This window comes from Saccostrea cucullata, unplaced genomic scaffold, assembly GCF_032062105.1.
Source record: "Saccostrea cucullata isolate Sc308-1 unplaced genomic scaffold, CSIRO_AGI_Scuc_v1 ctg29, whole genome shotgun sequence".
Lineage (NCBI taxonomy): Eukaryota > Metazoa > Mollusca > Bivalvia > Ostreida > Ostreidae > Saccostrea > Saccostrea cuccullata.
This window is the reverse complement of record NW_026936770.1, coordinates 451,886-466,341: the sequence shown is the minus strand read 5'-3', so window position 1 is coordinate 466,341 and position 14,456 is coordinate 451,886. Positions and strand designations below refer to the sequence as shown.

At 32.9% G+C, this 14,456-nt stretch overlaps 1 protein-coding gene across 1 annotated transcript; it reads left to right on the top strand.

The window, feature by feature from the left end:
* The first annotated feature begins 696 nt into the window (after window positions 1-696).
* LOC134246560 (A disintegrin and metalloproteinase with thrombospondin motifs 6-like) lies at window positions 697-14,427 on the top strand. Its single transcript, XM_062728950.1, has 21 exons — window positions 697-829; window positions 2,950-3,167; window positions 3,690-3,764; window positions 5,118-5,256; window positions 5,492-5,609; window positions 6,245-6,338; window positions 6,624-6,701; window positions 7,801-7,952; window positions 8,041-8,184; window positions 8,289-8,444; window positions 8,557-8,698; window positions 8,966-9,085; window positions 9,194-9,245; window positions 9,330-9,488; window positions 9,598-9,694; window positions 11,672-11,746; window positions 12,235-12,407; window positions 13,035-13,137; window positions 13,257-13,282; window positions 13,431-13,576; window positions 14,102-14,427. The coding sequence occupies exons 1-21, from the start codon at window positions 709-711 to the stop codon at window positions 14,291-14,293; spliced, it is 2,580 nt and encodes an 859-aa protein (XP_062584934.1). The 5' UTR covers window positions 697-708; the 3' UTR covers window positions 14,294-14,427.
* Window positions 14,428-14,456: the final 29 nt, after the last annotated feature.

Genomic DNA, 14,456 nt, shown 5'->3' with positions numbered 1-14,456 from the left:
TTGTTCGACATGCGTTATTAAACTTATTGTGCCCTATGTCCAATACCCTCTCGTTATGGGGGAACATAAAAAAGTTACGAAAAATAATCCATTTATCTCCTTAATAGGTATCAACCAAGGTATGATATCAAAAGATGTCCTAAGACATAAATAAAATCTCAGCAGCTAATGTTGATGTCGATGATAACTTTTTATTTCTTAAATTTCACCTATAATGAACTTCAAAGTAGCTATTGCGCAAAAGAGAGGATAAAAAAATATACCCGGTTCGTGACCTATATATCACACCCATTCATTACGGGGTGAAACAAGCGAGTCATTGGTCAATGATGCATACATTTGTAAATCGTGTCGCTCTGTCATGCTGGAATACAGCTGGAAGTTTAAATTAAGTCGCTAGACTCATTGTAATTGTGAAAGACATGTGAATGGTTTTAAATATACTTCCAGCTTTTTATTGGTCGATTATTTTGTGTGTCCGGAAAGTAGCGGAATGGTAAACATATATTTATAGAAGGTATAAATACCCGCTGTTCTGTTGAAATGGCCGACACTTTGTAAAGCACCCGGCTTAGTCTAAAACGAGGGAATAAAAATGTTAAGTTTATAAAACTGTCGAGAACTTTAGATTTCGAAAAAAGGAAAACATTACTTGTATACTTTAGTTCCTCGTGAAGTGATTTGGTATACATATTTTTAGCTGATAAAATGTACACTTTTCAAATGTGCATTAAGGTTTTCATAAGCACGAGCATTCTATTGAAAAATGTACAACAGCTTTGTGGACTATCCTTACCTATCCCGACAGAATTGGACGCGGAGGATTTAGGTAAGTCCGGTGTTTATATTTTCCACAACCAACACTTACACAATTACCCGGTGTGCTGCAAATAAATAAATCAAATTCTATCATTTGCTATTTTCGAAACTGCATGTTCATGAATAATTACAAAATCAATAATTAGTGGGCAAGCTTTAAAGAACAAAAAATAAATTGTAACATAATGCAAATATGTGCAGCCTTGATCAGAGTATCTAGTATTGCAAGAAAGGTGCCTGGGAAATTTAAAATTTAATGATTGTACTTGCTAACATGGATATTTAATTCTCAGTGCTCCGGGAATGGATTATTATTTTCAAAGAAGTTGCTATCTAAGCCATGGGTCTTATATTTGGTTGTATAATAGGATTATCACGCTGTTATTAAATATTTCAATTTCAAAACTCAGTTGTGATCTGTCAAAAATGTTATCAGATATGTTATAAAATTTTAATTATGAATTCACCTTTAAATTATTTGGTCGTGTATAGGTAAATCTGAAAGTATGAAACTCTATCAGTGGGGCTATGATGAATGGAACATTGGGAAATTGTACATGGCCAGTTTATATTGTAAAATGATATTCAAAGGCTTCATTAAATTTGACCCACAAGCTCACGAAGTGTAAATAGTTGTATTTCATCTCAAAACACGTAAAATTTTAGCAGTTGTATTTTATTTGCAATCTAACTGTTGGATATCTTCATCTTTAATTTTTAACATGACATTTTAGCAGAAAGATATATTTTTAAAAAATATTTTGGAGCATGAAAATAAATGATCTGACATGCTTGAGAATATTTCCTCACATCGTATTGTTGTCAGTGACTCAGCCACATGCAAATAAACACACATGTATTCACGGAATACCCCCATTTTACAGAACAAATACGTACCATATACTTCCTCTTTGTTTGTACATTTATTGACATTTCAAGTTTATCCCTTTTAAGAAATTTAACAATTTGTATACAGTACTTTACATTTAAAATCGCCAGGAGCCAGAATTGCTGTATGGAGGACAATGGCTAATTGAATATGCAATGAAGATAAAAATTAAACCAATGAAATGTTAAAATAGGTGCAGTGAAGATCAAGTAGATATAATATTCTTAAAGTAACAAAAATAGGCGTATCGGTTTAAATTTTCTTTTTGCACCTTTTAACTTTGTTTTGTCTTTTAAAAGCTGCTAAACTGTTTCAAAGATATTAAATATGCGATAAAAATTACGTTACATGTTTGTTAGCTGGAAGAATACCACTTAAAGAGTTTCGAAGAAACAGGAATTAGTAATTTTTTCCCGATGCAGAGTTTGTCTTTATACAAATTCAGCATGCAGATGCTATCCTGTATAACACGTGTAAATTGTGGTACATGTATCATTAAACATGTATTTAATTTAGTGAAATAGATACATTATATATATTTTAGACAAGAAGGTTTTGAGTTTAAGAGACAAATTATTATTGATATTTATAGCAAATTTGCATGAATTTTTCATAAATATTGCATTAAAAATCTAGTCTAGCGATCAAAATTGAAATATTTTATATGGCTCATAAACCAGTATTCATGTCAAAATTAATTGAGTGTCAAAAAAGAGGGAAAAAGATGCAAGTGATAAAACATTTTTGATGATAGATAAAGAAATTTTATTTTGAATATTATTTGAAGGATTTTTTTGTTCAAGTATATTGCATGAAATGCTGAATCATAATGCATTCTATGTTTGAGCAACTGTCTGAAGACCGAATATTAATGCTTCTAAAGAGTTCAAATTGAATTAATTCTTTACATTTATTTTTATACATCAAAATGCTTATAAAATAATGAAAGAAAAAAGTTAACAATACTAATATACTATTTTGACTTCTATTCCTTTGATATGATTAAGAGATTTACCTTTTAATCTTAATCTGTGATCACAAAAGTTAACCTTCACAAGCAAACACAAATTAATTTACAAATTAAATCAGTCAGATCTGCGTAGTAATAAATTAAAGGAAAGTACATTGTTCATGATACCCCAATTACCATTGCAAGAACATTGAAGCACACCTTGCACTTAGTCAATTTCCTGTTATCTGAGAACAAAAGAATTTAAACCCAATTACTCATTGTTCAACAGGTGAGGTGGTCGTGAGTTTGAAAGAAGACAGCGGACGTTACAAACGCTCAACGGACGGCGTGTCAGTTCCCGCCAAAAATATCCAGCTCATTTTCCCATTTAATGAGGGGGTAGTGGACCTCCATTTGATCCGAACGGACGAGCAATCAGTGAATGTACCTGTGTATACCACAAGCGACCGAGGAGATATAGTCAGACAGTACATACAAGACAAAAATGTTAGTAACCCTAGAAAATAAAATGATCTTCTTAGTACATCGATAATATCTGCGCTATATACATGGTTCATTTTATCTGATTACGAATTACAATGATTCTTATAATATACCATTTCTATCGAATGATGTAACCGTTAACTAGAAATGACCTACCTTTGGCTACATTCTTGAATAATTCATTATTCAATCTACGGTCGAGTTATCTTATTTAGAAGATACAACAGATACTTAATAAATGTACTGGGTATCTACTCAGAAAAAAAATAATAAATGAACACATACACAAATGAATATTGTTTACAGTAAATTTGTTGCTTTTTATTGAAGCACACAACTATTTTTCCTTCCAGTAAAGTTTAAAGTGTAACGATGATAAAAAGATACGATTCCACGTATTATATCTGCACTTTCTTAGAGTACAATACTCAAGATATGTATTTTCTTCATAAAATTGCAAACTGATGTACTAAATATGAAGTGTACCTTTTCTGAGGCTTTGATTTTAAATGTCTTGTTTTGTAGAATGTGTTTTTCTACCAAGACGAAAGTAAATTTGCAGCTTTCTATCTAGAAACCACGAACTCTACTTCTTGTGTTGTAAGTAACCTAAAACAAATTTAGATTTTTATTATCACATGTAAATCATAATTTTATGAGCAAATTCACAATCAAAAAGGGAATCAATTCGAAACAAAGAGAGAGATTAACCGGTACTTCCAGATTATGCCTGAAAAATTGTTGCAACCACCACTGAATTAACGGTCATTGTTGAAATAAATAAATAGTGTTTGTGAATGCATTTCATCCATAGGTTGCAACCACAATAGCAGTAGCAATCACTAATGAAGAAATTAGTTGTATAGCTTGGTTTTGATAGTGGCTGAGAATGCATTTCAAAAGCAAAAACAACATTCCAACCACTTTTTAAATATCGTTCTCTATATAATGAAATAATTATTACAACTGTGGAATTTCAATGTTGTGTAACAACTGGAATTTCAGTAGTAATTGCAATGTTCTCACACACTATTGAAACAATTTTTTCCACAGTTGTTATTATTTTCATACTGGGTGCAATGAAGTATTGTTTATGAAATGTTCAAGCAAAAGTTTTTAAATAGATATTTTAAAGGTAGCTACTCTCTTGATAGTGGTTGCAATCATGAATTTGAAATTAATTCTCAATACCATTGAAGAAACTGTTCAGTATTAATCGTTATTTCAATTAACATTTGTTTTTAAGTGCTCTGTCAACCACTTTTGTAATATATACTTTTTTCAACGAAGGATATGGAGATAATGAACAGTATTCAATATCAAAGTCCATAGAACAATACAAAATAGGAGCAGAGCAAACACGGACCTCTAAAACATCAGAGGTGGGATCAGGTGCCATGGAGGAGTGAACATCCCCTGCTGACCGGTCACTCCCGCCGTGTGCTTCTTGCCATCATCGGGAAATAGCGGAAAAATGCATCGTCAATTCAGTGTGTAAATAATGGACTAACAATTAGTGTGAAAAACGTCAGTCAGCATTTGATAAATTGTATTTGCTGACAAGGTCATTGTATCGATCAAAGAAATAACCAAATGATGACTTTAAAGAGATTGCTGATATTCTTGTTTCATCAACTTGTTTGTCAATAATTTGTCCCGTTTAAGAAAGTGTTCATACGTAGAACATGCTCTTGCGTATCGAATCAAACTGAGATATATAAACGCCGTATGCAGGAGATGAAGGTATATTGCTGCATAAGTAAGGGAAGTTGACAATAGAAAAGTTAAAGTCATCACGTTTTACTTTTCTTTTTTTCAAAATTCTCTCTCGACCACTTTTGAAATATATATTTCTTTCAAAAGAGCTGGTTTTTTTCATAGTAGTTGCAGCACAACTCAGTAATAATGTTATAATGAATCAAATTTATGGAATTAGGAATTCCTTTTATTTAGTTTGGAAGCTTTGAAGATAAATCTCAGGAATATTTTCTGGAACCCAAGGACAGAAATTGCGATCCGCGAAATTCTCCGTTGTTCAAAGTACTAAAAATCAAGCACACCAATATCCAGTATGCTGATAGTGTTGTAATGGGTACAGTGATCTATCTCTCTCTCATCATCATTTCAAAATTGAAACAAATTTTCCGAAAGTGTGCAAACACAATGGATATATGCAATCTATATATGGTTCAGCTGAACAATATCTATCAATAAATAAAAAGCAAATTAAATGTCAATGGAAAAAATTATTATCACAAATACCTCAAAACAAATAAAATACAATGTACTACGTTTCCTTTTCAAATTGTGTATATTCTGTAACACAGATAAACTTCCTAACCGACTGCCTGTGTCTCAGAATTCTGAAGCAGACAGACAGAGGAGGTCTACACCAGAGTACAAGATAGAAATGCTGCTAATAGTCGATTTCTCCGTGTATAATTAGTAAGTAGCACCCACTCAGAAATATACAAGGAGCCGAAAAATAAAAGAATTATTTTTTAATTTTTTCTCTTTTATTGATTATTTTTTATTGCAAAGTTTATATAAGAAAAGTAAAATTTTGCGAATATCTCAACGTATATTGATATTTTATATATTGTATTTTGGAAGAACCTTATATTTACATCACTTATTGCAGATTTGTGTTAAATACATATTTTGTATATACAGTCATGGTTGTTCTATGGCAATTTCTTTTTTAAAAATCATATTGCAAAACATCACTTCGTATGACATTTAATATTTTGGCTTAAAAAGGAATTACAAATAATTATTTTGAGATATGGCGTGTTACTGTTTAATAAAGTACCCAATCTTCTCTGGGTAAATAAGGATTGATTTCAAAATACTCAGTGTGAAAAAATATCAAAGTTCTCAAATTAGGACTCTGAATGATATTACATTTCTGTCCATAAATCAAGTTAGATATTTGAAAATTTAAAGCATATAAAAATAATGTAAAAACCTAAAGGGTCGGTAAATTAAAATACATATAGGACATATAAAAAATCATAGCATTTATATGCAATAAATTAAAACATGAAAATAGATTGTAATGCAAAATCTCCCATTTTCAGTTGGTACACACAAAGTACGGCGTCAACTTCTGGAGAAAAAGACACAGAGGCAAAGGCTAACATCAGACAGTTTTATGCCTGGGTCATCAACGGGGTATCATCTAATAGTCTTTTTAACTTTCTAGCATGTATAATGCTTTTCCATTAATGCATGCATATAATATTTGATCCTTTTAGTGAAGTTCTGTGCATAGATTTTTATCACAGCTTATGAATTTTTGAAAGGTTAACTGATATGCACAAAATTAAATCGTGGAGTATAAAATTTTTCTGAACTATAGTTTTTATTTTTTTTTTTATTTTACACCCTGAATAAATATATAGCAGCCATTTTATAACTAACAGACCCTGATATTATGATAAACTTTTTTCGCTATAGATGGATGTAAGATACAAGAACATTCAGACCTCAGCATACACTATATCTATTGTCTTCTCCGGAATTTATATAGCAGATGTAAGTATATTGTACTGTAAACATCATTACAAGTCAGCGAAGTTAGTTGATTTGAGATGAAAGCATGAGGACATCGATTGTCCATTAGTAGAATAATTTTATAAAGACCACAATACAACGAAATACTGTATATATATAACATATTTTTTTCCCTTTTCTGATAATTTGATTTGAGAATTTTCTTTCCAAACAGGACATAATATAAAATCAGCGTTAATTAATTAAATTTTCTTTCTTTTTTTTAAATAAATAATAAACATACAAATTGCATTGCATTTTTTCTCCGATACATTTTCAACAATGAAATGTGATCGTTAAAGCATTATCCAAAACTTTTTTTTGAAAGGGATGCTAACAATGATACGAAAGTAATATTTTTTACAAGGAAAAATATCAAAAGAGTGCAAAATTCTAAATTTCATTCCCTTTCAGAACTTTACGAAAAGGGATAACAAGAAAAACTCCCTGAAATAAAAAAAAAAATAAATAGACATGATTTTTTAATGTAACAAACACTGTAAGTTTGGAAGAGAATTGACCCAAAGTTTTATTATTCATAATCAAGAGGATAAATATCTAAATGGATCTCGAAAAGTTTGCACGTAATGAACTCTTCATATTTCGGTGTTTAACTTTTAATATTATAAAACTGTTTCTTTATCAGTTTGATAATATAATAATATATACAGAATAATACAGAATTGAAATACCCCATATTTAAATCTAAACTGAAATGTTACTTTCAAAGGCCTTTAGAAATATATGTATTCAAAGCAACATGAACGGTGAAAAATGCTTTGAAAACAAAATTGATTTATTTAAAAAGAAAATATAAATATAAAGACTTTTCCCACCCTTTAAGTTTGAAAATAAATTAAAAAGGTTCACATAACCAGAATGGGCTCTCAATTTTTAAATTAGCATTGTCTAGTGATTTGTTGTATGCTTCTAAAGAAGCCCAAATTTCATTGCTGTTTGATGAATTAATAATCAAATTAAAGTATATAATGTAAAATTTGTGTAAAATACAGAAATAAAAAATAATTTTTGTCAAAAAGTAAAATAAAAACTAATTAGTAACTATTAACATATACTTCAGCAACCGTCTAAATCGCCCTTCACTGAAAATAACAAAGATTCATCCACTCCAACGCCAAAAGTGGTCGCCGGCACCGTTCTCGATGACGTCACATCCTGGGTCCAGAGCAGTTCCGGTCTGCCAAGTCATGATCATGCTATGATGTTTTCGAGGTAACAAATATCAATTACATTCGGTATGAGTAAATAGCTGAAAACCTTGTAATGACTTAAATATTATCAAGTTGAAATTCTTTTGAAGGTATGATTTCACTAGTAGTGGATCAAGCAGTAATGCAGGATTGGCCTGGGTAGGTGCCGTTTGTACCACACGAAGTGTATCTATTGTAGAGGACCACTTCAACTTCATCATATTGACAGTAGCAGCCCACGAACTAGGTCACAGGTAAACTAACATCTATATTTAAAGTGTTCATACTTGATATCATTGATACAATAATATACGTATTTTGTATATGAAAATATAGTTGTCTTCATTTCCTGTATAAGTTTGAGTGCTGAACATGATGGGACAAACAATGCGTGTAATGGCGCAGACGCGTACATAATGGCTGCCTCGTCTTCCACTCCTGATAATACAAACCCATGGAAATTCTCCTCCTGCTCCACTACATATTTCACCAACTACATCAACACACTTAACAGGTTTAAAATGCTTATGGCTTAACTATCTTTACCTGTATTTCAAATCCTCCTTGTTCGATTATTAAAAATGAAGTTGAATCTCATAAACTCTATATTTCTTATCTCTTTCTAGCGGAAGCGGAAACTGTATGACGTCATTAAGTACTAGCTTTGACCCAACTGCTCTGAGCCAATACACCAGTTTACCTGGCCAAATCTATGACGCGGATGCAATGTGTAAACACATTGTTGGACCAGGATCATCATTCTGCCAAGTATGACATGGGTTAGGGAATCACAGAAAGTATTTAAAGAAGTTTTTGCGTTAAAACGGCAAAAATGTTTGAAAAAATATTTTATTCCAACAAAAAACAAAAATTTATGTATTTTATTTGATAATCTTCATTTTTAGGGGTTGGGGGTGGAGGGGATGGGGTTAAATATGCTTTGCAAACTAGAAAAAATGTGTTAAAAAAGAAACTAATATTTTAAAGTTATACTACTAAGGGTAAGCTTACTTTGTTTCCTATTTTCATTTGAAGTTTCCATACAGCTACAACTTTGCTTCGTTATGTACCACACTGTGGTGTTATAAAACAGATGGGAGTGGACAGTGTGAATCAGCACTGGGAGGGGATGGTCTGCAGTGTGGAAATAGAAAGGTACCTCCACAGTTTTTCTGTACTAAAATATACGTGTCAAAATTGATCAAGCTACAAAAACTCTAGCTTAATTCTCTGACTTTACATGAAGTTTGTTTATTTAAACAGTGGTGTATATCAGGAGAGTGTGTTTATGATGACTGTGCTCCATCTGGGGATGGTAAGTATGCAGTTTCTCTCTCTCTCTCTCTCTCTCTCTCCATTCATACTTCCATCTTTTCAAACATCTTTTAACTTTTTTCAGAATCTTGTTTGTTTGGTGACAGAAGCGGGGTTATAATTAATTTTAATGGAGCAGATAAAACATGTGCTGACATTGACAATGAACCATCTATCTGTTATGCGGAAGGAGTAGGCAAAAAATGCTGCAAGACTTGTGGCAAGTACAGCACTGGAAGGCAAGGTAGACATTTATGGCTTTTCTAAAATTTTAAAATACCAACTCACTGATTTTTAAAATGTTGTTTACATTTCTTTCACATAGAATTTAAAATCATATCTATTACCCATAGGATGTGAATATGGTGATACAATTCAAGGATGTACCAGTGCTTATTGTCCTCAGTATGGGGATTCTTTCTGCTGTGGAACTTGCTACACTGGAACAACTGAACCATCTCCAACAACAACTCCTACACCAAATCTTTGTAAAACAACCACAACTACACTACCAACAACAACCACGCAACCATCAACACCAACCTCACAACCAACCACAACTACTACATTGACAACCACAACTACTCTACCAACAACCACAACCACTACAACGACAACAACAACCACGCAACCAATAACAACAACCATGCAACCGACAACAACAACCACACAACCAACAACAACAACCACGCAACCAACAACAACAACCACGCAACCACCAACAACAACCATGCAACTGACAACAACAACCACGCAACCAACAACAACCACGCAACAAATAACAACCACGGAACCGACAACAACAACCATGGAACGGACAACAACAACCACAGAACCGACAACAACAACCATGGAACAGACAACAAAAACAACATCTTCACCAACAACAACAACCATGGAACCGACAACAACAACTTCACCAACAACAACCACACAATCGACAACAACAACCACTATATTAACATCCACAACTACACTATCGACAACAATAACCACGCAACCGATAACAACCACGGAACCGACAACAACAACCAATACACCAGCAGCAACAACCACGGAACCGATAACAACAACCATGGAACCGACAACAACAACCACGGAACCGACAACAACAACAGAATCGACAACAACAACTATGCTACCGACAACAACCATGCAACAGACAACAACAACGCAACCAACATCAACAACCATGCACTCGACAACAGTAACCAACAACAACAACCACACAACCAACAACTACTACACCTACAACTGCTCTACCAACAACAACATCTACACTAACAACAAACACCACACCACCAACAACAACTTTACTAACAACAACAGCTTCAGCACAACCTACAACAGCCAATACACAACTAACAACAGCTACTACACAAGCACCAACAACCACTTTAACTCAAACAACAACAACTTTTACACCAGAAATAACCAATTCACAAGCCATAACAACAGAACTATCCACAACCAATGAACCAACACCATTAATGACAACAACACCAACCATAACGATACCAATCACAACCACCGAACCAACAACAACAACTGAACAAACGACAGGCATTGCACAAACAACCACAGCATCTTTATCAACAACAACCACTGCACTTGACACAACCATTAAACCACCAACACTTACAACCACTAATACCGAAACCACACCAACAACAAACACAGCAACTGAATCAGCAACAGACATTTCACAAACTACTACAACGACTGAACCTCTGACGACTACAACTACTGAAATATTAACACCAACAACCATTACAACCACCGAGGAATCAACATCTGATTTATCAGATATGACAACAACAGAAATAAAAAATTCCTCTTCAACATTGGATAAAACTACAACAGAGGAGTATGTGACAGTGTCAACAGCAGAATTGTCAAGCACAACAACAACAACAACAACAGACATTGAGAGCACATCCAGCTCAACCATGACATCTTTAGAAAGTACAGTATCAACTACCTCTATACCAACAACCACAACCACTACACAAACCACAACAACAACTTCACCGACAACCACTACACCTACATCAGCACCAACCACTACCTCAACAACAACAACCACACAACCGACAACCACAACCACACAACCGACAACCACAACAACCACACCAACCACAACCACAATGTCTACAACAAAGGAAACAACAACACAGTCGACTACCACAACTCCTGTTACTACGACAGAAACTGCCACCGTAAGACCTACTGAGAGGAGGTTTATATTTGTGATCAGGATACTGATTGTGGTGACCGAGGATCTCACTATCAGAGCCCAGTATTTACTTGTGGTGACCAGGGCTGAAGCTGCAGTGAGTACATGAAGATATTTTTTGGACTTCTGATTAATCATTATCAAGTGCATAAAAATGCAGAGTTACTCATAAAATCTTTAAATTTACCTTTTTGTTTGAAGTTGACAGCTCTTTATCGAAGAAGGCTTGGTAGACGGTTCAAAAGGTGTAGAGTAAGGAGAGTAAGGTAAGTCTCTTTGGAGAAATGAGAATAAAACTGGACACGACTGGTTCCAAAAACATTGGTCGGATAAGAAAACATTGCGGATAAGACATCATTTTAAACAATCGAAATTACTGAAAGGGACTGAGCGTTTGCACTGTATAAGGCAACATTTCCGAATATACAACATCTGGTCCAGAAAAGTTAGACCTTTTAATGTAACTGATATTATATAAACTTAACCAGTGAAATGCTTAAAATATTTCTTCTGAATTCATGCTTTTTACATAGTGATCAGTATTTCTGTTTTAGCCAAAAAAGGCAGTATTAAGAGTGTCTCTTGACAACCCTGAAAAAATTTTCTTCAATGATTCCATGCACACGTTATCTGAGATAATGGAGTTATTCCAAAAACAATAAATATTCATATTTTAAATGCCAACATTAAGAGTAAAATCCCTAAATTAGACAATTGTTAAGCACCATCTTAAAATATTTCTCTGATTTTGTAGAAAGGGAAGTTTGAACGTTGAATATGACGTCATTACTGATGATGAGGCAGAAGCTACCTTGGATGTGGTGACCGTTGCTAAAGACTTAGTGTATGGGAAAGAAAACGTGACTTACGATGGACAGGAAGCACCAGTGTCGTCTGCTGCTTATGTTGACACTTCCGGGAATAATGGTAATGATATAAAGACCTATAAAACCTATAAAAAAAAAAAAATAAAGTGTTTTACACTGAATTTACGAAAATGAATAATTTACTGAATGCAAAAATAGAAATAGAATTCGAGAAAAAATTCCCTTTTATCCACAATTTTTTTTCCAATAAAGAATCCTGATTTAATGAAAGGTTCATTTCACATTTCATCTTGGAAAACATATCACTGTTGAATGTAAAATGTAAAAAAAAAATGATATTGAATTTTATTTTAAAATCAATGTTCAGAGAACCAACCTTCTATCTATCATGCTTGTTTTTGCACTTTTTTTTTATATGGAAACAGAATTTCCAAGAATTTCTGTTATTAAATTGGAAGTGCAATCTTGAAATTTTGTACGAAAGAAATGAATCTCATCAAATAAATGCTACTTTGAAATTCTTCAGATATATTTTATTGTGGAATGAAATCTCTCAATACACTTAAGTATAGGAATTCAAATTTCAGTTGACCGTATCTTAGTACAATTATTTAAAGTTTTATTCCCCTTTCTAATAAAAAACAGATTCCACTGCATTTCCATTTGAAATTGAATGCTTTTAGTACATTGTTTATGAGAGTTTAAGACTTTGAAGTACTTTTTTCAGTAAATATAAGCATCACCACAACAGGATGTGAACTTCTTGAATCTTCTGAGCCCTGTAGTTCAGGGTATGTCTGTTATGAAGGGGAGACGGGACCCTATTGTCGGTAAGTCCGATCACTCTGTCAAACCAAAATTAAGTTTAATTTCTTTTTCACAAATATTCTAATAGTATATTTACATAATTTCTTAACATTTTCTATAAATGAAGTGCATTTTTTTTTAGATCCTCAACGAATTATGATCAACAAAGTAAGCATTTTGGTTTTTTTTTTTCATTTTTATCATGTTTTCATATTTCTCTTATGAAAATAATAAAGATGGCACGGAAGTCCTGCTATTTCGTTTTGTTGATGGTTCTTTTCATTATGTTCATCCACACTTCAATTTCTTATTTCAGTGTTGATTATAATAAGTGCCGTGGTCGGGGCGGTGTGTTTAATCATTACCACAGCAGTCATTCTGGTGTTGTGTTTATGTTGTAAAAAGCAGCAAAAGAAGGAAGAAAAACACCGTTATGGCATTGAAAATCCAGCAATGATACCGGTAAGGCACACATGTATGAAACATAAAATTCACGTAATAATAAAAGAAGAAAATATCGTCTAAATGCAATATGAAATATATCTTGGTATTGAAAGCGAATACATGTATTGCTTAATAGATGCCACAGGTTCTAGTGTATCAACAACCATGGTAATTGCGTTTTAACCTGTCAACATTTGTATTATTTAATTAAATATAGAGTATTAAATGCCACTTTAGTATAAAGATATACATATGTATAATAATGGTAAAAGATAAATGTATCAACGAGGAGTTTTATTATCATTTCTTCAAAAAGAGGCAACAGCTTTTCCAGGAATGTAAAATTAGTTCTTAGGCCTAAAATGTCATAGTATGATTTACTTATTCTGTCGCAGTTCTTATTCAACAAAGCTGCTCAAGAAAAGGTTATGGTTTTTCCAGAGAATCCAATAAAATTATTTTGTATAAGAATTTAAAATTTGATTTTTTTTTACATAAAAACAGTTTTAAATTCTTTGAACTTCTAAAATATTCTTGTTGCAGGACGAGTTTTACACTAATGGTCGACTAAAATATGAAATGGACAGCAATAGGAGCTATGACTCCACGGGTATGAGCAGTCCATTCTACGGTAGGAGGTGGTACCCTGGCTACAGTGATGTGGCGCCTAATGGCACGTGGCATCAACAGCCAATGAACAATGCCAAATACTCAATACCAAGGCCTAAATACTAGTAGAAAATTAGAATTTTAGAACTATCATTCAATAAATGCATTTTTAATTTTTTTTTTAATTCATGCTGAGTGTTCATTAATGTAACCCATTTAATATATATTATATTTACCGAATTCTAGAGAAGCAACACGTGCCAAATACATGATATTTATATTAAATTAT

Bases quoted from the DNA above. Each gene is read 5' to 3' on its own strand.
- LOC134246560 (XM_062728950.1), top strand. From the start codon at position 709: ATGTACACTTTTCAAATGTGCATTAAGGTTTTCATAAGCACGAGCATT. The intron at 9,086-9,193 runs GTACCTCCACAG...TTATTTAAACAG, and splicing joins TGCAGTGTGGAAATAGAAAG to TGGTGTATATCAGGAGAGTG. The intron at 13,283-13,430 runs GTAAGCATTTTG...TTCTTATTTCAG, and splicing joins AACGAATTATGATCAACAAA to TGTTGATTATAATAAGTGCC.